The sequence below is a fragment of the Vipera ursinii genome, assembly GCF_947247035.1.
Source record: "Vipera ursinii genome assembly, chromosome: 1".
NCBI classification, from domain to species: domain Eukaryota; kingdom Metazoa; phylum Chordata; class Lepidosauria; order Squamata; family Viperidae; genus Vipera; species Vipera ursinii.
The window spans coordinates 179,222,976-179,249,981 of record NC_139512.1 but is presented as its reverse complement, the minus strand read 5'-3'; the positions used below and the strand labels follow the sequence as shown (position 1 = coordinate 179,249,981).

At 37.7% G+C, this 27,006-nt stretch overlaps 2 protein-coding genes across 4 annotated transcripts in view; one reads left to right on the top strand and one right to left on the bottom strand.

The window, feature by feature from the left end:
* Positions 1 to 347: 347 nt before the first annotated feature.
* On the top strand, positions 348 to 23,474 carry IDH1 (isocitrate dehydrogenase (NADP(+)) 1). Its single transcript, XM_083354642.1, has 10 exons — positions 348 to 440; positions 2,306 to 2,498; positions 7,912 to 8,039; positions 10,679 to 10,970; positions 11,391 to 11,496; positions 15,413 to 15,590; positions 16,452 to 16,603; positions 19,875 to 20,015; positions 20,560 to 20,722; positions 21,392 to 23,474. The coding sequence occupies exons 1-10, from the start codon at positions 388 to 390 to the stop codon at positions 21,483 to 21,485; spliced, it is 1,500 nt and encodes a 499-aa protein (XP_083210768.1). The 5' UTR covers positions 348 to 387; the 3' UTR covers positions 21,486 to 23,474.
* A 1,807-nt stretch (positions 23,475 to 25,281) lies between these two features.
* LOC310640614 (uncharacterized protein) overlaps positions 25,282 to 27,006 on the bottom strand; it is a 39,214-nt gene continuing 37,489 nt past the window's right edge. For all 3 annotated transcript variants that reach the window (XM_083363018.1, XM_083363020.1, XM_083363019.1), the window contains 2 exons: positions 25,653 to 25,764; positions 25,282 to 25,536 (listed from right to left, as the gene is read on the bottom strand). In XM_083363018.1, coding sequence (XP_083219144.1) covers positions 25,386 to 25,536; positions 25,653 to 25,764 — 263 coding nt within the window. In that variant the 3' untranslated portion in view covers positions 25,282 to 25,385. The remainder of the gene's footprint in view (positions 25,537 to 25,652; positions 25,765 to 27,006) is intronic.

The window sequence follows — 27,006 nt, the reverse complement described above, 5'->3', positions numbered from 1 at the left end:
AAAGGCTGAAGCCCATAAAGCTAAAACACGGAATCTATACGAGGCTGCGTGGAAAGCCCCCCCCCGCGCTTCCTTTCCTCGCGAAGGAAAAAACTCGCTTTGTTCGCCGCCTCTCACCCGCCTCTCGGTAGGCTCCAGCAGGCTATTTCTGTCTCCCGCCACGGGTCTCGTGCGCTCCTCTCTGCAAGAGGCAACACCATCAAAGAGGGGGCGGCCAAAGGGAGCCAAGACGCCCGGCTAAGAGAGCAGCTGACCCGGCTCGGACGCGTTTCCTCCTCACCCTCCACTTCCTGTTTCTTCCTCCGCGAAAGCAAAGCGGCGGAGGAGGAGCTATTCCAGCCCCATCTGCTCCGGACTCTCGGAGGCGATCCAATTGATGCCGGAGAGATGAACCAAACGCACGCAGGCATTAACCAACGACCCTGCAATCATCGAGCGAGGTTTTCAAGGCCGTTCAGCTCGAGCGTACAATGCTATGGCTGGTAACGCGCGAACGTGTCATCAAGTGTATACGAGAAAGGGGGGGGGAACCAATTCTCACCGATTATCTGGCTTTGTCTGAAGTTTTGCAGCTTCTGAATGCGAACGTGCTCTATGTCCAATCATAAAGCAATATTACAGGTAGAGATGACATAAGAACTCGTCGCTGTCAACTCGCATGCGTGTCGAAAGAAGCTCGAGGCAGCCGACAGAGAAAATACATTAATGATGTGCATTTCTCCCTGTCTGAAATACGCCCCCCAGGTTTAGTTTCTTACTGAGAATTAATCCAATAAATTCCTAAACAATAGTTGCATCAGTTAAGCTGTACAATATCAATGGGATGCAGGGAGCTGTAATTAAGCCCTAATACAATTCTCACATATCATGTGTGAAATTTTATAAGTCAATTACCCACCCGACAGGTCCAATTTGAACTCAAAACTAATTTGGGGCGCTTGAACAGTCCATATAAAACAATAGGTTTATGGAATCATGAAAAACTCGCCATTAACACTTCAGAATTATAGGAATAATACCTGATGGTCATTTGACACCTTCAAGGAGTCGATATTCCGCATTGTCTCTTCAGTGTTTGACAATTTTAAGATGTGTGGACTTCAGCTCCCAGAAGTCCACCCAACTTAAAGCTGTCAGGGTTGAGAAACTGCGCTCTCTGCTTTTTCCTGCGGCCTGAATAGAAAGACAACGGAACATAATTTGGAAAGTCTGACATGTCATTCCTTCCCCGTGACATCCCTTCATTCATTCATTTCTTGCTTTCCTGGCTCATACAAATTGGCCAGCAGGCTTGCATGGGGATGAATTAATGACGCTTTGCGGGAGGGAGGCCAGCTGTCTGAGTGTAAAGATTTCAGCGTTCTTCTATCTAGAAAAGCAGCCCAAAGTGTCAAAATAAAGCCCAGCCGATTCTCAGTTTGTCCTTGAGAGCTTCTGTTCGCTCACGACCAGTCAGGGTCAAGATCAAAGATCAACGGCAGTCAACCTTCCTCTTTGGACAGCCGGATGAAACCCCAACCACTTCAAGGATCTGAAGTCTGAGCTGTTGTTCTGTTAAACCTTCGGAGGCCGGAGACTCTCTGCGAACTCTTAAACCTGCAATCCCGCACCCATCCGAGGAACTCAGCCCAAGCGATAGGTTACGCTTGCCAGTGGTGGCAAGACAGGCAGAACAAGAAAAAAATGCATTTGTGTTCGCGGCAATATCTAGCTAGCTTGCTTGCTTGCTTGCTTGCTTGCTTGCTTGCTTGCTTGCTTATTTATTTATTTATTTATTTATTTATTTATTATTTATTTTGGGACTTATATGCCGCCCTATCTCCCAGAGGACTCAGGGCGGCTAACAGCAATAAAAAACAACAGTACAAAAGTTAAGAAAAAAATGAAATAACAGCCCCCAATATTAATTACACAGTTAAAAATTAAAACTTTTCAAAAACCCATCATCAATCCAGGTCAGCCTGATGGAAAAAGAAAGTTTTGAGGTCGCGGAACGTGATCAAATCACCTTTGTTCTACTCCTCTTCTTTATTCTGTGTGTTCTGTACTTCTCTCCCTCTCCCTCCCCGCTCCCCCTCCCCCCCATTACAAAGCTTCTCCAGTCATTTCCCTTCTCTGGTTCGTGACAAGCGCGTGGGAAGAGCGCATTGGCGAAGCGGTTTTCCTCATTTTCCCTATTGGGCAGCTGGAGAGTAAAGGAGGGACGAAGTATCGGACCTTCTTGTGGGCGTCACCGAGACTGGGAGGAGGTGTGGCCGAAGCAGACATCCATTTAAACCTGCTCTTTTTTTTTTACCTATTGCAGAGTCTACGCCCCGAGTAAAAACGACAGCGGTACTACAAGCACCAGCAGCAGCAGCTACCCAGCAGTAGAGGTTGACCGTGGCAGTGGGAGCGAGACGAGCAGTGACAACGCGAGCCCTCCTCGTCCTGGGATCTTCCAGTCCTGTTTTTCAAAGCCTTCCAAGTCGTTCAGTGATTCCTATCTGCCCAAAGAGGTGAGTCTCCTCTGTTGCTTCGCCTTGCACTTCTTCGGGATGGCATGGATTACTCGGCTCCAAATGGTTAGGAAAAGCAACGAGTCGTGCAGTATCTTAAAGGCTAGCAAGGGTTATTGTGCCGCTGAAGCCACAAATAGCTTAAAAACTAAAATATTATAAGCTTGCACGGCCCCTTTTGCGGTTTTTACTGCAATGAACTAGTCTGACTGACAATGCAATTTAAAAAAAACGATATGAAAAGCCATTGGTATATACTGTACAAGTCTTTATATTTTTCTGTTTCTTGTTGCTTTTCACTATTGACTCTTTGTCCCCACCCTCAAAATTGTACAAGTCAAAATGGCTGAGAAAGCTTTTCACCTTTTGTTTTATATTGGTTTGGTTAAGTTTGATTACAGACTATTTTCTTTATAGCATATTGTAGCAACTGCCTTGCTCCTAGAATAAGAGGGTCAAATGGATACATCTGTCCTTTTTTAGTCTAATCCTGGTTTATGTGTGGGATTGTGGGATAGTTATAATAATATTTGCACAGTTAAATGATTTCAGAAATGTTAAATTCAACATGGTAAAATCAATTTCAGGTTTATTCCTTAATTGACTATCAGTTTGGAAGTCTCTGTGTAAGATAATGGCTTTGTGGTATTATGTGATTGTGGTTTATGTGATTATGGTATTCTGCATTTAGGTTAGTTTGTTAGTAACCAACAATTCCATTACAAGTGTGACCATGAAAATGTGAGATGGAAATGTTCAAAATAATTGGTCCCATTTTTGGCTTGATTGAGATGGTCAGTACCTAGCCACTATCCTAACAAAACCAACATTTTAATTTGAAGTATATTTTGTTTATTAGAATTAATATCCCACTTTATTTTATATAATTCAAGGTGGCATACTTAAGGTTTCTTTCACTGAAGTCCACTAGTTTTACTAAATATATTTAAAGATCTAGTTCTGGAAAGAATGGTAGAAAATCCTGGGAAACAAAAGGATCATTTTAGCATGCCTAATTAGCAGCCAGTTATTAAAGGCTCTATAGCCTTTTTCATTTGTTTTGATTTTGCCATGAAGTTATGTTTAGACACATCTAATTTCTGCAGCAAGCTAATGGTGAAATAAATATGTAAAATATCTCTGAGAACTATAATTTTGCATACAGGCATTTTTCTTAGTCTTTCTTTTCTATGATAAGGCCTGTTTAATTATGGATTTCAGAATACCGGTTATTTCAACATTCTGAAACACATCCAATATTATGCAAGCACCCTTCTAATTGCAACACCTTTCCCTTTTTTCAAATCCCTTTCCCAGACATTCACTAAGTCTTAAGGGTGGACATAAGGAAGGAGAAACTATTTTGCAGATGGATGGTATTTTCCCAGGCAAATGAAAATTTATAGAAGTAGTCCTTGACTTATGACCACAATTGAGCCCAAAAATTTCTGTTGCTGTGAGATGGTTGTTAAAATGAATTTTGTCCCATTTCATGACCTTTCTTGCCACAGTTGTTAAATGAATCACAGCAGTTAAGTTAGTAACATGATTGTTAAGTGAATCTGGCTTCCTCATTGATTTTGCTTGTCAGAAGGTCGCAAGAGGTGATCACATGACTGGGACACTGCAACTGTCATAAATATGATCTAGTTGCCAAGGATCTGAATTTTGGTCACATCCATGCAGATGCTGTAATGGTCGTGTGAAAAATGGTCATAAGTCACTGTTTTTCGGTGCTGTACCTTTCAAACAGTTGAAAGTTGAGCACTAACCATAGTCAGGTTTACATTTTGCAGTAAGCCACTTTATGGTTTATTTGGACTTGATTAAGCAGCTTTGCCCTGAGAGTTATATTTATTTATTTATTTTATTTGTATACCGCCCTTCTCCCGAAGGACTCAGGGCAGTGAACAGGGCAGTACATGTTAAAAGACAAAATACAAAAATTACAAGAGATTAAACAAAATGCCCACAACTCTTACAATAAGTTAAAACACGTTAAAAATAGGTTAAAACACATTAATAAAACCCAACCCCATCCCATCAGGCCAGGCCAGCTATAGTTAGTTCAACCAGCCAATGTCAAATGAATAATGGATTAATAAAATGCAAATCAGGCTATTGTATATAATGATCATGAGTTACATTTGTACATCAAAATTTTGATGGTTTGGAGGCCATTTCATTATATGATGGAGAAGAGAATTGATCTTGAAAAGATTATGCCAGAATGAATACTTTGCTTTAAAATGACATTTTGTCACAGTTTATCACATTTACAATCTCTGTGTGATAAACTCTGAGTTAAATTTAATAGTGTAATTTAACAGTTTATTGATTTCATGTTCAAAACATCTCTTTCCATAAGGAAAATATTTTTATATCTTTTTAAATATATCTTGCAGCAGTACAATAAGTATTTCTGCTAGTTTGATTATTGTGGAATGTGCTATTCTTATATACTCACATGATTAGACTGTAGCCTGGCCCAAACAGTCTACTATTACTACTGTGTAGTACTACAAAAAATAATTTCAGAGTGGAGCCAACAGCATGTGCTTCTTTCATTGACTTTTGCATATACAGCGTTAGATATCTTTATGAAGGTAAAATTGCCAAGTCATGGCTCTTTCGTAACTAACACTCATAAGCAAATACCTGTGTGGATTATCAATTGGCCACAGAACATTTTAAAGCTATGCTTTTTGTTGACTAAGGTCAAGGGGCAGGTAGGAGCATTTTATTTCCTTGAATATCTTCCTCTGAAGGGTATCATTTTCAGACAATAAATATATAAGGGTCCCTTTAGCAGCCAAACAGATTTTATTAAGGGAAGGAAAACAATGTCCTGGCTATATAAGCAGGTGGCTGGACTGCAAAACTTTAGGCTTTCCCAAACATGCAGAGTACAGTAGTCTCAATCAGGACCAAGCCCTGCATTTTTATTAAATTTATATGCCCCTTTCACAAACGTGACACTCAGTGTCATACAAAACAATCATGAAATCAATTTTAAAAACATTGAAAGTACAAGTACAGAAATTTATTTTTACTATAAAAGGTTAACATCAGGTTATAAACAATGCCGTCTAATCAAATTACCATTTCCTTGCAATCACTAGGCTTGTTGACATAAGCAGGTTTTAAGAGAGTTCCAGAAGGATGGTAGAGATCTCATCTCATAGGGGACAATGTTCCAGAGGGCAGGTGCCATTGCAGAAAAGGCCCATGTCCTAGGAGGTCCCATCAAATGGAACTTCTTCAAAGATGGAACCTGCAACATACCACTTCTACCCGATCTAATGGGCTGGGCAGATGTAATTGGGTAAAGGTGGTTCCTTAACCCATCCTAATGCCATGAAGGGCTTTAAAGGTTAAAACCAGCACTTTGAAATGGTTGTGAAGCAAACTGATAACGTTGCAGCTCATGAAGCAGGGGTATATAATGTGTATAACGTGTATAACATTAGGGGCATTTTATACCAGCTGAAGCTTCCAGATATTCTTCAAGGGCTGCCTCGTGTATAGCACATTACAGTAGCCCATACAGGCGATGACTAGGGCATGAGTGATCATGAGCAGATCATACTTTCAGGGCAGTCAAAAAGGTTTAATAGTACAGTCATTTTTTATAAATAATATAATTCAGCTACTAGGTGGCCTGTAAATAAAGGAACAGTTATTTAGCCCAGAGTTGCTAGGAGTTGGGAGGCATACACAGTGAAATTATCTCTATGATTGGTCAGTCAGATGTTTAGACTGGATCTTGCATTTTTATTCACTTATTGAGTTCTTCCCAAGGACCTGAGCAAATATTATTACTTTCATATATACAAAAATGTAAAATCACAGCTGCCAGTTCTTTAGCTAGTGTTGGCCCTCATATTCAGAGTTCCTCCTAAAAACATATAGGATGTTGTAACATATTGATATAGTATATGAACCAATCCAACCAGAGTGGCCTTTTGTAACTGACAGATGGAAATTTTTTCAATACATATTTTGTAAGTATCATCCAAAATTTTTGGTATGTTATCCAATGTGTCAGTAACCACTGGGGCTACCTTGGTTGATTTATGCCATGATCATTCAACTTCAATTTTCAGATCTTGATGTTTTATATTTTTCTTCAATTCTTTGTCTTCTAGTCTACTGTCCCTTGGTGTTGCCACCTCCTTTATCCATACTTTTTTCTTTTCAACCACAGTTAAATCTGATGTGATATAAGCCAAAATTTTATCACTTTGTATTTGGGAATTCCATAACATTTTAACCTGCTGATTTTTATTACTTTTCAGCTATGTGTTGCCACCAATTTTTCATTACTGGTACATAAATTTTTTTACAGTTGTTCTAGTGAATCATTTTGGTGACTGTGTTATGTTGTTTATAATCAGTTTTTGTGATCTTCTTGCTCTAGCTGAGTGTGTGATCTGGTGTTTTTTTTTTTTTTTGCTTTTTTGCACAATCTAACTTTGAATTAATTTGACAGTTTTTTCAGTTCTGACTTTGGTTGCATTAGTTTAAATAGTTTACTGCTGAGCAGCCAAAATCAAGCCTTCAGTTTCTTTTTTTTAATGTTACACTTGTAAGCCATTCCTACATTTTATCTTTATCCACTTTCACCTTGATCTTTTGTAGAAATTGACCATGTAATGCTTTTCCCTGCCAGCATTCAGTTCATGTTTTATTGCAATATTTCAGTATTCATGTTTTTTCCTGTGCATTCATTGAGTTCCAATTTTTAAGTTCCATTCATATTTGTTCTTGGGTATCTTTTTATATAATCAGAGATAACCTCTTCTCAGCTTCAATTCCCAACTTTTGCTTTAACAAGACATTTTTCTCTCTCGCACACAATGGAAGCAATTTGTGTAACCTCATTTTACATGCAACTGCTGTAGATTCCATTTCTGAAACGAATTATCTCAGTTACATCCAGCTGAAATTTAGGGCTGATACATTCATTAACTTTCAGTTAGTTGACTGGACTAGTTTTCATCTTCCCATAATGCATATCCCTACTCTTATTGATCCTGTTAGAGATGTTTTACAAATAGGATCCGTTTATAGTTGGAAGTCTCAAATCACAGACTTTCACTGCATAGCTTATTGAAGCAGATTCCTTGTGACTACATTCCATATATCTCCAATAATTTTTGAAGAATAAAATTATTTTGTTCTTTTTTATCCCATCATATCATAATTTTATATCTATGTGTATATCTTTCCTTCAAATAAACAAAAAAGTTCAGGGTTGATATTGTGGGACAGGGGATATAACAAAGCATATAGAACTACAAAACATGTACACTTATACTGAATTAACTTGCTTTAAGTGCAAATTGTGGGCTTGATTAAAAGGTTGAGCTGGAGATAAATCAGACCTTTCTGTGTTTTTTTTTCCCATTAGCTTACAATGTCTAAAAAAATTAATGGAGGCTCTGTGGTTGAGATGCAAGGGGATGAAATGACCCGTGTGATTTGGGAACTGATTAAGGAGAAGCTGATCTTTCCCTACGTGGACCTGGATCTTCACAGGTATATCCTCGGGAAACTGCAATGACTTGAAAACTAAGTACAAAAAACTTAGGTACCACGACAATGGGGAGAACAGCTTTCATGCTAATATAATTTTCTGTTAATTCAAAGAAGCTAGATAATACAACTCAACTGTGGAGAGGTGTAAACCTGCATCCTTTCCTTTGGACTCCATTTAGTTCACATATTCCATAAACCTACAGAAGCTACTGTGGCAGAGGTAACATCATGTAGCATTTAATCAGTTGGCTGTTCTATTAGTTGTCAAGGCCATTAAAAGAGCCCCCTTGACAAAAGGATAGCAAGTTCTTTTTAATTGCGTCAGCCATAAATGAAATGTCCTGAAAGCCAGGACATTTTGAACTTTTGCCTACCGTACTTCTCTCATACTTTGTTCCCAGAAGACAAAAGGAAGGTAAGATGATCACCTGTTTAACAAGATGTGCTCTTTTTCAAGTGCTGAAGCTGCTAAAATATCACTGGTGTCTGATTTCTATTATATAGTGGAGCCTAGACGTATTTGTATTTCTTTTTTGACCTCTTAAAAGGGCAAATATTTTAACCAATCAGACCTGTACAATTTAGGGCAACACATTGGTTTATGTAGAATTTGGTGCATATATTAGTGTTGTTTTCCAGTATTCCTTTCTTGAAATTGGCCATTTACATAAAATTATTGCAGGTTACTTTGTACGGTCCACTAATAAACTTCAGGATTCAAGTGTTTATTTAAATTATTTATATGGCCACTCATTTCATAACAGTGATTCCAGGAAGTGTATAAGTATTGAAACATAAACCACACACAGCATACAAGCTGCGACACTCAAGGATAGAACAAATTACTTCAATACAAAAATGCACATCCACAGCAGCAGGGCTCACCTGACCCTCCTGGCTGAGACACCTGGGAAAACAGCAAGCCCTTCTTCAGTGACTTGCACTAAGCTGACAGGATCAGGAACATTTGGATCTCTGAGAAAAGCCCTGCCACAGAGAAGGCATGACTCTGGTATTTAAGATGATGACATTGTTTCAGGGAAGGGACCTGTCCCCTTTGCTGGTAGAAACAATGGGACAGAGGCAGTCCCAAAAACAGCTTAGCCCTATGCTTTGCAGTTCCAGTCAGCATCTTGAATTGCACCCAGAAGCCATCTGGGAGTAGCCCTCAACTTACACATGTTCATTTAGTAACTATTCTAAGTTAGAACGGCATTGAAAAAGTGACTTAATGACTGACCCTCAAACTTACAATTGTCACAGCAGTGCCACAGTCACATGATCAGAATTTGGGCACTTGGCAACCAGCATGTATGTATGATGGTTGTAGCATCCCCGGGATCATATGATCATCATTTGTGACCTTCCCAGCTGGCTTCTGATAAAGCCATAAGGGAAGCTTAACAACTGCATGATTCACTCACAAACTGTAGTGATTTGCTTAATCGTGGCAAAAGGTTGTAAAATTGGACATGAGTCACTTAATTGCCTTACTTAGCCATGGAAATTCTAGTCCCAACTGTTTTTCACAAATCAAGGACTACCCGGTAACTGAGGGTAATAAAAGGTGTCAGAAATTGTCCATCTTGTTGCATTCTGCATCAGCTGTAGTTTTCAGCATTATTCAGAGGCAGCCCCATATGTTGTAGCATGTGCTTTGGTGTTATTGTTTTAATCAGTTTCAAGATAGCCTGATTCCTTAACAAATCTAGGTTGCTTACAAGTAATAAAAATGAAAGCAAAACTTTTATGCTATGTGAACTGTAGATTAAGACACAGCAGAAAAATAAGTTAACATCCAAAGACAACAGCCTCTGCTTTAAAATACTGTTTGGAATATTTCTAAAACATTTTTCAGTGTTTAAAAATATAACCGGTATAAGATTCTGTGCAATTGTTGAAGTGTACCCAAGAGACAGTCTAGATCTTAAGCAATTTGAATAAATTATCCTTGTTAATAACCCATGAGAGATAATTTCTTTTGCTTTTTTGACTCAGAATCCAAACTATCATTTTTTCCACTCCACCCCTCTATTATTATACAAGCAATGCATCAAACCCATCTGTCTCTACACCCTGTCCCGCTTCAACTTGCTGTAAGAGTATTAAAATTACTGGTTCTACTGAGTAATTCTGCAATATTCTCTCAAATCAGTCTCAAGTTTGGAGATACTTTGAGTCCAACTTGCAGTACAAACACAATAAAGTCCCTTTGAAGGGCTGTTGGATACCACTGAAATATTGTCTTTCAGTAATTATGAGTTGCCCATAAAGTCACTAGGAGTCCAGGTTGTCTTGATTCACCTAGTAGATCGAACATCAGCTTTTCTTTCCCAGAAACAACTCCAGCTCTTTCTCTCTCTTTCAGCTTCCTCTGGCAGCCTTTGCTATGGAACTGATTTATCAAAGCTGTTTTAAAATGTTTGGAAAAGGAAGACATTCTCTTTTGGCATTAGCTTTTGGAATTTGCCTTCCCTGGACTTAAATCTCAGATTTCTCCATGGATATTAGTGGCCAGATTTGCCTCCTTTCCAGGGATGTTTCAAAAACAGTTTCTTAGTACGGTGTAAATCTGGGAGATGGAACCATGAATAAATGAAGTGATTATGTGGTCATTTATTGGGGACTTTTCTTTACAGCTATGATTTGGGCATTGAAAATCGTGATGCAACAGATGACATGGTTACAGTGGAAGCTGCTAAAGCTATAAAGAAGTACAATGTAGGAATCAAGTGTGCCACAATCACCCCTGATGAGAAGCGGGTAGAAGAGTTCAAGCTAAAACAGATGTGGAAATCACCTAATGGAACCATTCGAAACATTTTGGGGGGCACTGTCTTCAGGGAAGCCATTATCTGCAAAAACATCCCCCGATTAGTGTCTGGATGGACAAAACCTATTATTATTGGCCGCCATGCTTATGGTGACCAAGTGAGTATCTTGAACAATATTTTACGTTTATCCTTTAACTTGCATGACTTCTTACCACCATTAGAAATCTTGACTAGAGAATACACATGGTGGGGAGCAAAATGCAATCAGGTTTACAGCACTATACGAATTGTTATAAAACATGCATGTAATAGCATTTAGGTTAGAAAAGATGAGTAGCAAACTGCAGGTTTTGCTAGGAATTAAAATAGTTTGAGCCCTCTTTCAAAACGGCACTGAAGTTGCCAGTTTCACTATAAGAAGCCATTCAAGGAGTTTTCTTCTTTCCCACAGCTGCAGGGCACAGCAATAGAAATTGTTTCCAAATAGATACGGTATATTATTATATACCATATTATAGATATGGTATTATGACAGAACATTTGATCAAAACTGGCACTCTTGTTTTTTGTTTCATAGTACAGAGCTACAGATTTTGTGGTTCCTGGCCCTGGAAAAGTAGAGATGACATACACACCAGCAGATGGAGGCAAACCTGTAACTTACTTGGTACATAATTTTGAAAGTAGGTATTTTGAATTAAAGTGTTGATCAAAAAAATAGCTGTCTGTGGAAAATTGGTGAAGACTATAAGAAATGATAGCAAACTAATCAGTTATCTTCCTGTAAGCTTTTGTATGAATTAGATAATTGGCACTTCAGGATCAAACTATTAAATAATGGAAAAAGTTGGGTCCATCATCAAGATATTAGCAACTGGAATCCATTACATCTAAGCCTCCATTAAGTGCTATTTGCCCAATTTCCAAGCCACTAATCTGGAAATGAAAATGTAGAGAGACTAATAACAATATGGTATGGCTTTGGAACTGACCACCAGTCTGCTGGGTAGATGAGAAATCTAATTGTTGCCTTCTCATAAAATCAGTGCTTGGTGATCAGCGTAAGACATGTGCAGAAAAAAATTTCCTAGATTTTTTAACAGATTCTGCTATCACTATTGCTTCTCTTATCCTTTTCACCATCCCCACCCCTTTTTTCAGTAGAAAAAACAGTTGAAAATTAGAGTGATCTAAGATTGCTTTAATGTTGCACAAAGCTATAAAATTGACTTGTGAAACCTGTTGGAACAGTGGTTGTGAAAGCTATTGCATTTAAATCTGCCTTACTTTATAGAAGTCATGCAGAGTCTTCTGGAGTGGATAGCCATACCAAATCTAATAAATATAAATATAGCTTGAAATTCTACAATTCATATACAATTCTGCAATAGCTATGCTTAAAAAAAGAAGAAAAGAGAAGCAAATACTGAAGTCTTCTAATGTATGCTTGGTAAAGGATATCTTCACAGGCTTTCCAGGTGCTTTTAAAAGAGTCTTCCACAATATATCTTCTAGTGTATGGGACTACAATTCCCATAATTCTGAACAAGCCTGATCTCGGATTGGAAATAGTGAAAGCTGTCTTTAAAATACAGTAAAAACAGTTTGATTGGGAAAGGTTGCTTTAGAGACAAATCTGGAAAATGCTTATGGTAAGGTAAAGGTTCCCCCGCACATGCGTGCTAGTCGTTTCCGTGGTCATGTGGCCAGCATGACTAGACACCAAAGGCGCATAGAACGCTGTTACCTTCCCACCATAGTGGTCCCTATTTTTCTACTTGCATTTTTACATGCTTTCGAACTGCTAGGTTGGCAGAAGCTGGGACAAGTAACAGGCGCTCACTCTGTTAAGCAGCACTCAGGATTCGACCCGCCAAACTGCCGACCATCTGATCGACAAGCTCAGCGTCCTAACCCACTGAGCCACAAACAGAATCTTCATAATCAGGTTCTTTTGAAATGTTGAAATAAGGAATCTCTGAAGTGAGAGAGGTATATTTCTACAGAAACAGGTCAAAAATGGAGCAAGGGCATTATAGGAAGAAATACAAAGGTAACCTTGAGATCCCTTACATCTGACATTTTACATACTTTATGGAAAGTGTTATCATATCTTATGCCTGAATTACAAAAGTCTTAGTAATAGGTTATGCAGCTTAGAAGGATAACAACCTGGATAACAGACGGTATTCTTGTAATATCCAAGGAATTTCTGTGTCTCCCATTTCTGAATCCCCTCTCCGAATTACAGTTTTGGCCAGTGTTGGGCATGGATAACATAATACTGACTTACTTAGTTGAATATTTGTACTTTAGGAGAAGACTTCCAACATTCAGGGGGACTTATCATATTACAAAGGTGATATATGTATAGTAGTAATAATAGCTTGAGAAATCTTGTTTGAAGACAGTTTGAAGGCTTACACTCACCTATCCATAACATTGTGACTAGATTCCTTATTTTTATTGATGATGACCGAGAGCATTTTAGGTTGTGAAAGATACTAGATTCTTTATATAATTGCCTTGTTGCATTTCGGTCTTTATATAAATAAGGCACTTCATTTATATAGGCTGTGAACCAAATTCCTTTCATGTTTTTTTTATATTTTTCCCTTAATCGGTAGACATACGTTTCATATCTCTGCAACTTAAAATATGCATTAAGAAATAAAGAACAACTGATGTTTATGGTACAGCCAATAAAATTGCTATAGTATGTATACTGTTTTACATTGGAGCCATGAATAACAGTTGCATGCTGTGTGCCAACTTGTACTGAGTAACAAGTACAGGCTGGTGCGTGACTGAAGACTCCAGGCATACTATATCTTTGTATTTCATTCCCAGCTAATGTAACTACATGCTTCTCAACTTGGCAATTAGAAGCCATCCATAATTTTAACAGCTTCCAGGTAGTAATTCCTAATAGTTTCTAATAGTACTCCTGTACAATAGACCAGTGTTATTACTGATAGTTATTTTGCTACCATTGCTATGTTAATGTTCCTTTCTGGGTTTTTACCTTTGGATTTTGCTATTTTTATGAAGATTTTGGAGAGTTTTTTTCTTTGTAGATGTTATTTACTAATTTTATTTCATTGTAATTTAATTAAAAATTAGAATAAAAACTAATACAAACTGAAAAATATAAGAAGCAGAAAAAAGGAAAATAGAGAAATAGAAAAGAAAAAAAGAAAAAAGTGTGGGACAGAAACTTCCCATCTTCATTACAAGTACATGTAATTCTCGACACAACCATAATTGGGATCAGAATATCGCTAAGCGATGCAGTCACTAAGCGAGTTATGTGACTGGAACTGATTTTATGAACACTTTTACCATAGTTGTTAAGCAAATCACATGGTTGTTAAATGAATCGTGGTCATTAAGCTAAACCAGCTTCCCTAATTTGCTTCTTGGAAGCCATCTGACCACAAGATGCTGCAACTGTTGTAACTGTATGAATAAGTCAAATATAGGTTTATCGCACCAAACAGGAATTGGTTCATGAATACAGTAAGCCTTTTTTTAAACTGATATTCCTGGCTTAGTGTGTGATTTGTTCTGCATAATTTAGAAACCGGTTTTTGCTCAACATGGGTCTGCCTTTCTTCATATTAGTTATAATTCTGCTCAGTAGTGGCATATTCCTTTTGAGAGTTCAACAGGCTTCAAATTACCAAAACAAATGTGGTTTCAGATGTACTTCAACGTAATTTGCTACACATTTAGAGGAAATGAGTGGCCCGTTTTTTTCTTGGCAGCAAACTTTAGCCAATTAAAAAGATTGCATATGACAAGCAAGCGAGTTCTAATTTCTGCACTTTTTGTTTTATTCACTCTGACTTGGAATCATGGATATGAAGGGAGGCGCAGTAGCCGATCGGCTTAATGACACTGGAGATGGTCTCTGTTCCAGTGATTTGAGTCCTAGCACTGTGTGTCGGGGTGAGCTCCCATCACTCAACTCAGCTTCTGTCCACCTAACAATTTGAAAACATGTTCTATAGAAGTAGATAAACAGATACTACATCGGTGGGGAGACGAGTTGGTGTTCCATGTAGGCAGTCAGATTCCGGCCAGCTCTGAACCTTCCCAGTTGTGGCACCCATTTATAAGGTGGCTCCGGGAAAGGAGAGGAGCCTTGGATAACATTGCAGGAAGAGCCACTCATCTTTCTTTCTGGTGCGAAGCCAGTTCAGCCTTCTGTGGCGCACTTTGGGAAGCATGCGAGCATGTCCTACAACAGAGCTGGTAAATTAGCAACCAAGCTACTATTATACAATACAGTATGCTTTCCTGACTAATGTAATAATGCGTACAGTAATAATGAATATGAACATCAGTGAGCAACTTGGTATTACATGTAGTAAAGAGTCTTGTTGCTTCTTTTTGGAGCCTTACAGCTACTTGACACACACAAAAAAAATCATCTATGATAGCTAATGTACATTAGACTAGTGACATGGATTGGTTATCATTCAACCCTTGAAAATACTGTTCATGTGAAAGAAAAAAGTCTTGTGCTTTTAGTAAGCAAAAATTTGGTTACATTCTCTTCCTCTTCACTTTGTGCTTCTCTTTTCGGTAATGCAGGCTGCGGAGGTGTGGCTCTGGGGATGTATAACCTTGACCAATCCATCAAGGACTTTGCCCACAGTTCTTTTCAGATGGCATTGTCTAAAGCCTGGCCTCTCTACATGAGCACCAAAAACACCATTTTGAAAAAATATGATGGACGTTTTAAGGATATCTTTCAGGACATCTACGACAAGTAATAATAATTTACTATATATTTTCACTTGCAGGGATACCTCTTAGAAAAATTCTACTATTTTATGTAAGCTTTCATAGTGGATTATTAATTCCTGAGTCTGAAACTTTATTCTCCAAAGCTTTTTTAAAATGTTTTCTTCAAAATTTCATGCAGAAGATATTGAACTGATTATGCATATTAAACTATGAACAGAAGAGGATTATGAATATAAAATTAAGAAGACTGCTTTTGGGGGACTGCTCATAAGCAAACCCATTTTTTTTTTTAAAAAATCCTCTATGCTATAGATACATGGGTGCCTAAACTCTCCCATTTAGTTCCCTGATTGCACACAAACGCACATATAAATATAATTTATTTGCTTCCCTCTATATGGCAGTTCCTTTATTCCAAGTGTCCCCTTTTCCTCCAGAAAGCTGGCTGTGCTTGATATTTGCAAATCAGGATATTTTCTATAAGTATTTCTACAACCTGCGCTCAGTGGCAATAATGGGTAAATATTCATATTAATGTTTATGTGCTTTTTAAATTAAACTGTTGAATTAAGAAAGATGGGCAGCAAAGTTGATAGCAGAATATTTGCTGCTGTGCATGAGTGGTTCACAAAGTTTGTGAATTAAACTAACTTGTTTTTTCCAATCTGTCCTTAGTTGCTTAAAACAACTCTCACTATATTGGAAAACAGAAAACATAAAATGCCCACCTCCCAGATGACATTAAATACAAAAAGAAAATGTTGTAGTGAAAGGATTTAAAGTTCCTCTCTTACTTTCTCTTTATGGAAAGATTTTCGAAAGCATGAGATATACCAGACCTCTGACAAACAACAGATAACATTCAGTTTTCTTTCCCCTCCAGAGAGTACAAGACAAAGTTTGAGGCCAAAAACATCTGGTATGAGCATCGACTGATTGATGACATGGTGGCTCAAGCTCTAAAGTCTGAGGGAGGATTTATCTGGGCGTGCAAGAACTATGATGGTGATGTGCAATCTGACTCAGTTGCCCAAGGTATGTTTAATGCCTCTAAGTTTGTAGAAGTGTTTTGGTAGCATGATAACCAGCCAGCCAGATCTATAGTTTTGCACAAAGTAACTACAAATATAACTACTACTACAATAATAAATTGGAAGTGACCTTGGAGGTCATCTAGTCCAACCCCCTGCTCAGGCAGGAAACCCTATACCATTTCAGACAAATGGCTATCCAGTCTCTTTCTTAAAAACGTCCAGTGTTGGAGCATTTACAGCTTCTGGAGCCAGGTTGTTCCGCTGATTAATTGTTCTGTCAGGAAATTTCTCCTTAGTTCTGGGTTGCTTCTCTCTTTGGTTAGTTTCCATCCATTGGTTCTTATCTTACCTTCATGTGCTTTGGAGAATAGCTTGACTCCTTCTTTGTGGCAGCCCCTGAGATATTGGAACACTGCTATCATTTCACCCCTCGTCCTTCTCTTCATTAGACTAAACATACCCAATTCCAGCAACCGTTCCTTGTGTTTTAGCCTCCAGTCCCCTAATCATCTTTGTTGCTCTTCTCTGTACTCTTTCTAGAGTGTAAACATCTTTTTTACATTGCAGTAACCAAAACTGGATGCCGTATTCCAAGTGTGGCCTTATCAAGGCATTGTAAAGTGGTATTAACATTTCATGTGATCTTGATTCTATTCCTCTGTTAATGCAGCCTAGCACTGTATTGGCTTTTTTGGCAGCTGCAATACACTGCTGGCTCATATTTAAGTGACTGTCCACTAGGACTCCAAGATCCTAGTGCTACTTTTGCTGCTTTTGAGTAAGGTACCAGCTATACTATACCTGTACATTTGTTTTTTCTTGCCTAAATGTAGAACCTTACTTTTTTCCACCATTGAATTTCATTTTGTTAGATAGCACTCAATGTTCAAGTCTGTCAAGATCCTTCTGTATCTTAAGCCTGTCTTCTGGAGTGTTGGCTATTCCTGCCAGCTTGTTGTCGTCTGCAAATTTGATGAGTTCCCCATCTATCCCCTCACCCAAATCATTGAAGATGTTGAAGAGCATGGGGCCCAGAACAGAGCCAGAACACACTTCCCTCCATGTAGATGCAGTTCCATTGAGGACCACACACTGAGTATGGCTGGTTAGCCAGCTACTAATCCATCTGGTGGTGATGCTGTCTAACCCACATTTTTCTGTCTTATCAAGTAGTAGGTTACAGTCTACTTTATCAAATGCCTTGCTGAAGTCCAAGTAAATTATATCCATAGCATTCCTCTGGTCCACTAATTTTGTCACCTGGTCAAAGAATGCAATAAGAGCTGACTGGCATGATCTGTTTTTAAAAACCTATGTTGGCTTTTGGCAATGACTTTGTTTGCCTCTTGGTGTTTGCTGATTCGTTGCTTGATTATCTTTTCCAAGATCTTCCCAGGTATTGAGGTCATACCTCCTGCTGTTTTTCATTTTTTAATTACATGAAATGTAGACTCCTTCAATCCAAAGTTCACTCCTGATATCAACATGGGTATGTCCATGTAATTGTCTTGAAGTTAGCTGCTGTCATTATGTAGAATGCTTTTTTCAGCTTTCTTATCTAGCCTATAACCTTAGGATTTGTATCCAAGGAATAATCAGGCGCTCTTTTGTTTATCTTTCTCAAGATCAGCTAGGTTTGATTAGGTAGTGCCAACTTCTGGAAATTTAAATTACATAGAAAAGCAAATAGATTACAAGCACTAGCAAACAGGTGATGTAGATTATCATCATCCAACCTAGGCAATGGTGCTGAACTACAGTATACTCCAGAACTTCAATTATCTTACTCAAATTTGTAAAAGGATGCAAGGTAATACTGCACTTTTAGGTGCTCTTACCAACAGTATAATTCCAAATACAGGTAGACCTCGATGTACGATCACAATTGAGCCCAAAAGTTCTGTTGCTAAGAGAGACAGTTGTTAAGTGAATTTAATTGACCCATTTTACAACCTTTCTTGTCAAGGCTGTTAAGTGAATCACAGTGATTCGTTAAATTAGTAACACAGTTATTAAGTGAATCTCTTTGCTTGTCAGAAGGTTGCAAAAGCTAATCACATGATTCCAGGACACTGCAACCGTCATGTGTCAGTTGCCAAGCATTTGAGTTTTAATCACATGACCATGAGTGTGGCCAGAATCTGAAAACAACTCTTAAAACCGCACAGTACTTGAATAAGATGGCTTGGATAAGATCAGCATAGATTGTAGAGGTGATACTGAAATATAATTTTATATTATTTTACTTGTGTATATATTATTATATTTTACTCCAATTTCATTTTAAATTGTTTTTATAGGATTTTATTAACATATGTTTGGAACTCTATTTTGATATGGGTTATGGGCTAATCAATAAACTAATTATTATAAATGAAAACTCACATAAGTCACTTTTTTCAATGCTGTCACTAAATGAACTGTTGTAAGACAAGGACTACCTATACATCACTGTTAAGGAGCTAACCTGGTTTGAAAAGGGAAGGAATGGCTATATGTAGCTCGTTAAGAGTTCATTGTTGCAAAATTACTGGGCAACCATATGACTTTCTTAATATTGGCCATTAAAATGATACAATTAACCTATTCAGGAAGTTTACAGAAAGGAGCTTTGTATATAATTTATTAGTAGTTTCAGTTCATAATTATACTTTTATCATTGTTCTTTTTTGAGAATATAAATACTGAAAATTCAGTGTTTGGTCTACATCACCTCTTCCCTAATACTGCTGCTGTTCTTTTGGATTTGTTAATGTCTGAAGCCTGGTTTACATGCTACATTTTCCAAGTGAAGTTAAGACAACTTGCTTTGGGGATAACACATAATTAACATGTGATAATATATTTACTCATTTTTCTGCAAAGGCATGTTTCTCTTTATAAAATTTATAGACAATTTCTGTTTGAATCAAACCAGGTATAGCGCAACAAATTTTTTTTTGCCTTGAATTGGAAAATTGTACATCTCAACCAGCCTGTACTAAACTAAATGTAAAATAAAAAAGGAGATTAATGATAATTTTAAAAATCCTTAAGAATGAAATTGGAAAAGTTCGCTTTCCATTTGATAGCAAGATCAGCTATTAGTAATGCCAGATAATCATATTTTTTTTTCAGATTGGTAGTCCCCCTAGCATTTTAGATAAAATAAGTAGTCAGGTTAGTTGGATTTGCTCTGGTCTGCTTCTTAATGCTGCTGCAGTCAAGAGTTGCCAAACAAGGAGTGATACATTTTCAAATACACCAATTGCCTAGTTCATTCTCCTGTCTAGGTTATGGATCCTTGGGGATGATGACAAGTGTCCTGATATGCCCAGATGGCAAAACTGTTGAGGCTGAAGCTGCTCATGGCACAGTGACTCGTCACTATCGCTTGCATCAGAAAGGCCAAGAAACCTCCACTAATCCCATAGGTAAGTGGGTTCCACCATCCCCAGTCTAACCTAGATAGGGTCTTAAATGAATGTCACAGCATAGCTCAAATGAACCCTTGAAATCATAAAGATCTATCAGCAAAAGGCACTGACTTGGAATTAACCCTATGGGCCTATCGGTTTACAGGAAAAAAATGTGGAATGTTTGCATTGTGTATGTGACTATTGCTACATCATTTATGGTGTTAAACTGAAACTTGCTTCCAGGGATGAAACTGTGATGACCAGTCTCTAATTAATTAACTGGTGTTAGTCTTATGAACACTATTCAAGGGAAGAGATTCCGAGTATGGGAAGTAGGAGAATTTGTATAACCTCTGTGGCTATGTAACCACAGGTTACTCTCTAAAATCTGCTTGAGAATAAAGTGGAATTATTTCAGTGAATGTTATCAGTAGTCATACTGAACAATCAATATAGTTGGGTTTTTAGACTGAGAGCATGGGGGGGGAAATAATGCAGGCAATACAGATGTCTAGTTGAACAATGATGTTAATTGAGTTCTCTCTTCCCATCATCCTAGCATCCATCTTTGCCTGGACCAGAGGACTAGCTCATAGAGCAAAATTAGATAACAACCAAGACCTCCAGAATTTTGCTTCAGCCTTGGAGGATGTCTGCGTAGAGACAATCGAAGCTGGTTTCATGACAAAAGACTTGTCTGCTTGCATTAAAGGGCTGTCTAAGTAAGTGATCTGTTTCAAAGAAATACCAGAATATTTAAAATGTTTTAAAATTTATTTAGTTATTTAATGAATGTATAGGCTACCCATGATTCTGGATGGCTAAAATGTCCTAGCTGCTTCTGGGAAATTTTTAATAAATACACTAATAATAAAAATCAAATCAAAAATCATTTTAAATATTGGAGACAGAACTAGTTTTTTTTTAAATGTAAGACAATGTACCTATTGGTTACAGGTTGCCCTCAACTTATGATGATTGAACCCAAAATTTCTGTTGCTAAGTGAGAGTTGAAGGAGTTTTGATCCATTTTATAACCTTTCTTGCCACACTTGTTAAGTGAATTGCTGTTGTTAACATGGCTGTTAAGTGAATCTGGTTTCCCCATTCACTTTGTCAGGTCACAAAAGGTGATCACATAACCCCAGGCACTGCTACCTTCATAATTATAACTCAGTTTCCAAGCATCTGAAGTTTGGTCACGTGACCACGGGGGATGCTGCAAGTCATGTGAAAAATGGTCATAAGTCACTTTTTTCAGGGCTGTTGTAACTCTGAACAGTCACTAAAAAAATGTAAGTCAAGGACTACCTGTGTAAAAAAATAGATACATTAGAGCACTTCTTATACTCTTGAATTTACACTATTGTTTTGCTTTGTTTTAATCACAGTGTGAAGCGCTCTGATTATTTGAACACGTTTGAATTCATGGATAAACTTGCTGAAAACTTGAAGACAAAATTATCTTCTCAGCCAAGATTGTAAGAGCAGAGCTTGAAGTATTTGCTCTGGAAAGACAACTATCTCATGGATGGATAGATGACTATATACATACATAAAAAATAAGGGTAGCACTTCAAAAAGAAATCAACCTAAATGTAATGATCAAACTCTCCCACTCTCTAGCTTTCGGTAATGTTAAGAGAAGAGGAAGGGCAGAACTGATGTTCGTCTCTATGGAAAATAGTTTTTTCCTGGTCAGCCAGAACCCCTAGAGGAATTAATATTTGTGAAGGGGAAGGGACTCTAAATTAAGTCATTTTTAAGAATTTTACTTTCTAACTCCTCATTACATTATATACAGAATGCAGAAGATCCATCCTTTGACAAATCATTTTAATGAAATTGAAAAATACGATCCAGGTTGATATGGACAATGTTATAAGAGGATTTTAATTACTTGTGGTGGGGAGGAAGGGAAAATGTTTTACAGGAAGCTTTACTATGACATAGTCTTGTACACAATACAAGCGTAAACAGTCCTTGAATTTCCTTACTTCTGGAAGCCGACTAAAGAGAAGGAAAAATTGCTTTCTGCTTACACATGTAGCTTACAATGAAGCATTTCAAACTAACTTGTCACCCAATTTGGATCAGCGGTAACATTGATTTTTAAAGCAGGAAATAAACATTAATACTCATCCTTGTGTCCTGTGATCTGTGAATTGTAACTTAAAATTCAGCAACTTGTAAATTTATTCTGCCACTTGAAAGGATATAGAATGTTCAGTCTAACCCAGTGCACAACAGACTAAGATCCAGCTCTTCTATAAGAGGGCAAGAGTGCCATCTTGATATGTAAGTACCGATATGAGCATCTCTAGTCTCCTAAGAACCTGAAAAAAATTGGAAGTGCAGATTGCACTGTATCACTGTTCAACCTGTGACAGAACTGAAAAGCCAATGTGCATTTTCACGATAAAGTGTACACAACCATCATCACAGAACAACCATTAATGGAAGGCAAAATACCAAAGTGGGAACATAGTTTCCAGTCTCCAGGATGCTCAATTCAAGTTTACCTTTTTTTTCCCTGTGCAGCAGTTCCCATTCTCAATCAAGCACAGAATTGTAATCATCTTCTATTTTAAAAAATATTTGATAGAAATTGTATATGGGCAACACATTTGATTTGCTCCATTTTAACCAGAAAATTTATCATGTTGTACATGCCACATCAGAAATAGAAAAGGATTAGGTAAACCAGGTAAAAACTTTGCATACAAGAATCTAAAATAAACTATTCTGTTTTGAATTCTTGGGAACTATTTTCAAAGAAGAGTACAATGTTAAATGATTGTGGGGTGGAGGAGGGAAGAGTGTTACTCAAGTACTTTGTGACACCATATACCCATTTAATTTTTAAAAATTAGAAAACATAGAAATACGTAGGGATAAGCCTTTGCAAAAAGTGCAGCTTTTAAGACTTCACTGAGTTTATACTTACCTTGAAGTGTGTCTACCATTTCATGGCCTATTCATTGATGGAAATATCACATTAACTTATTTTTAACATCTTGAAAAATGTGGTACAATTGTGTTTGCCTGCCCCCACAACAAATTCTGAAGAAGTAGATCTAGATTTGAAGTGGAACACATTTTAACATTCCCCTCACTGGGAGAAAACTCTTACTACTTTCTCCTCATGCAATATTTCTGTTAAAAAAAACCAACTTCCTTCCAAAAAAAATAAAGCTGTGCTGATTATATATTCAAGGTTTTAAAATACAGTGGAGTCTAAACTATAGTATCCTTACTTTGAGAACTAAGATAAGATTCATTTGAATATTAAAATACCATTTACAATTCTACCTATTTAAGAAGTAAACAATTTTTATACCAATTACTGAAACATTATTCCAAACTGAATACATTAATCTGTTACACAACAAAATAACTCTTCTCCATAAAGTATTTTTTTCTATTTTTTTCTTACACAGTTTTCTACATGAACATTTTTTTAATGAAGGAATTTTTTTCATTTTATATCTTAGGCCAAAATCAGTAAAGTTGTGATTACATGAAATCTGCTTTCCAACCAAAATGAATGTCTTGACTTTGTCTTGTTTTTCTATACAGTATAAAGATTTAAAGGCACATTTTTTTTGCAGTAAATAATAATCATAATACAGAAGACATGTAAGAAGATAGAATACCTGATTTGGGGTTTTCTTGTTATTTTGACATTTTACCAAGCTTACATATAGGTCTTCCAATGCATCTTAATAAATCTGATGTAATTCAACAGACCTGTCCTCGAGCCAGACATCCTAGAATGTGAAGTGAAGTGGGCCTTAGAAAAGCTGAGCAACAACAAAGCTAGTGGAGGTGACAGTATTCCAGCTGAGCTATTCAAAATCTTAAAAGATGATGCAGTAAAAGTGCTACACTCAATTTGCCAGCAAATTTGGACAACTCAACAGTGGCCACAGGATTGGAAAAGATCAGTTTACATTCCAATTCCAAAGAAAGGCAGTGCCAAAGAATGTTCAAACTATCGTACCATTGCACTCATTTCTCATGCTAGTAAAGTTAAGCTTAAAATCCTACAAGCTAGACTCCAGCAGTATGTGGATCGAGAACTACCAGAAGTACAGGTAGGATTTTGAAGAGGCAGAGGAACCAGAGATCAAATTGCCAACATACGCTGGATCATGGAGAAAGCTAGAGTTCCAGAAAAACATCTACTTCTGCTTCATTGACTATGCTAAAGCCTTTGATTGTGTGGATCATAACAAACTGTGGCGAGATTGGAGTACCAGACCATCTTATTTGTCTCTTGAGAAACCTATATGTGGGCCAAGAAGCAACAGTTAGAACTGGACACGGAACCACTGATTGGTTCAAAATTGGGAAAGGAGTCCAGCAAGGCTGTATACTGTCGCCCTGCCTATTTAACTTATATGCAGAGCACATCATGAGAAAGGCAGGGCTAGATGAATCAAAAGTTGGAATTAAGATTGCCGGAAGAAGTATCAACAACCTAAGATATGCAGATGATGCCACTCTAATGGCAGAAAGTGAAGAAGAACTAAAGAGTCTCTTGTTGCGGGTGAAGAAGGAGAGTGCAAACGTTGGGTTGAAACTTAACATTAAGAAAACCAAGATCATGGCATCCAGCCCTCTCAATTCCCGGCAAATAGATGGGGAAGAAATGGAGGTAGTGACATTTTATTTTCCTGGGCTCAAAGATCACTACAGATGGGGACTGTAGCCAAGAAATTAAGACGCTTGCTCCTCGGGAGGAAAGCCATGACAAATCTAGACAGCACACTAAAAAGCAGAGACATCACCCTGTCAACAAAAGTGCATATAGTCAAGGCTATGGTCTTCCCACTTGCAATGTATGGCAGTGAAAGCTGGACCATAAAAAAGGCTGAGCGCCAAAGAATTGAGGCCTTTGAACTATGGTGCTGGAGAAGACTCCTGCGAGTCCCTTGGACTGCAAGGCGATCAAACCGGTCAGTCCTAGAGGAGATCAACACTGACTGCTCTTTAGAAGGCCAGATCCTGAAGCTAAAACTCAAATACTTTGGCCTCCTAATGAGAAGGAAGGACTCACTGGAGAAGAGCCTAATGCTGGGAAAGATTGAGGGCAATAGAAGAAGGGGACGACAGAGAATGAGGTGGCTGGATGGAGTCACTGAAGCAGTAGGCGTGAGCTCAAATGGACTCCAGAAGATGGTAGAGGAAAGGAAGGCCTGGAGGAATGTTGTCCATGGGGTCGCGATGGGTTGGACACGACTTCGCAGCTAACAACAACAACATTTTGAGAAACAAATATTTGTAAAAAAGAACTTTTATTTTTAAAAGTAAGTAGCTAAAACTAGGTAAATTAAGAAAAAACTTATATTTAGGAAACAATTGTGTTGCTCTGTCTAAAGACTAATCACTAAATGTAGGCTGAATTTCCTTTTTAATGTTCTTGGTTTTCCTGGACATTTCAGTTCCTTTTGTCAATTTCTTCTTTTTTGTTTTGTAGATGGGGGAACTGAGGAAGTCAGTAACTGTAAAAGGATCACCACGCCTCAATTTTCTGCAGAAAAAATATATATTTGTTATAAATACTATACTGACTTCACATCCAGAAAACAGCATCCAGTTTGTACATCCCTCCTAAAAAAATTATGTGGAACAAAATGCAAAACTAACCTATTCAGGCTAGGCTCTACATAGGAAACATCCTTTTTTCTTCGTTGACGTAGATGTATTGGAGAAGTTTCAAGAGGGATGGAATTGGTCAAATCTTTCAGTACTTTGTTCCCTGTGAATAGAGTAAGGTAACTAACCAATGCTTATGATAAGTCAATACTTATCATAAGAATTCAATTACCAAACAGCTGTAAATTACAATTAAGTAAAAAGATTATTATTTTTCATTTTTTAACCATCTATACTGCAGCCCTTTGCCTGTTTAATGGGAGTAATAATTTCTGAGTATATGTATCTAGGATTATACAATATTCTATAGCTGCGGTCTTTCAAATAGCTTACAGTAGTATGAGTTATTAGTTACCAATAAGGCATTACTGGTTGCTATCCTTAACCTCTTTCCAAGGAGATGAGCAGAGGTCTAGAGTAAGAAAGGACCTAAGGTCATCAGGTCTAACCCCCTTTCACCATCCCTGAAAGATGTTTATCCAGCTTCTTTTTGAAAACCACTTCAGAGGGAAAGAAACCACTCCATAAAGGTAAACTATTCTTCTGGTGGACAGCTCTTACTGTAAGGAATTACACGTAGTCCTTAGCTTATAACCTCAATTGAGACCAACATTTCTGTTAAGCAAGTCATGCCCAATTTTACGACCTATGCCACTGTTGCTAACCAAATCACTGCAGTTGTTAAGTAAATCATGCTGTCATTAAGTGAGTGATTTCCTCCATTGATTTTGCTTGCTGGAAGCCAGCTAGGAACATTGCAAATGGTGATCACATGACCCAAGTACACTACAACTGCTGCAAATAGACACTGGTTGTCAAGCACCAAAATTTTAATCGTGTTTGTGGGGATGCTGCATTGGTTACAAGTGCAAGGACCAGTTGGTCACTTTTTTTCAGTGCAATTGAAACTTTGGTCACAAAACAAATCGTTGTAAACCAAGGACTACCTTATTCCTAATCTCTAATCTGCATCTACATCCTTGAATTTTCATCCCATTAGTTCTAACTCTTACTGTTTAGAGCAAATGAAAATTAAAACAACATGAATATCTGAAGACAGCTATTAGGCCCTCTCAACTTTCTCTTCCGCAAGCTAAACATACTCCGTAGTTTAACATTAACTTTAGTAATGTGAACCAGTTTTTCATATTTAGGATACTCTTCAGGCCACACTCCTCTCAAGCAGAAATATAGTAACCAATTCCTACACGGTCAACTGTGTAAAGCCTGAGTTAATCTGCTCAGATTATTTAATCATGATAGAAAGTTCCTATGGACAGCCTTTAACTACCAGTAATGTCATTTTAGAAATATCTTTTAAGGACAATGAATCTGAAAAAACCCC

Coding starts and splice junctions, on each gene's coding strand:
- IDH1 (XM_083354642.1), top strand. CDS start 388: ATGAACCAAACGCACGCAGGCATTAACCAACGACCCTGCAATCATCGA. Junction 2,499..7,911: donor ATTCCTATCTGCCCAAAGAG/GTGAGTCTCCTC, acceptor TTTTCCCATTAG/CTTACAATGTCTAAAAAAAT. Junction 16,604..19,874: donor ATCTGACTCAGTTGCCCAAG/GTATGTTTAATG, acceptor TCTCCTGTCTAG/GTTATGGATCCTTGGGGATG.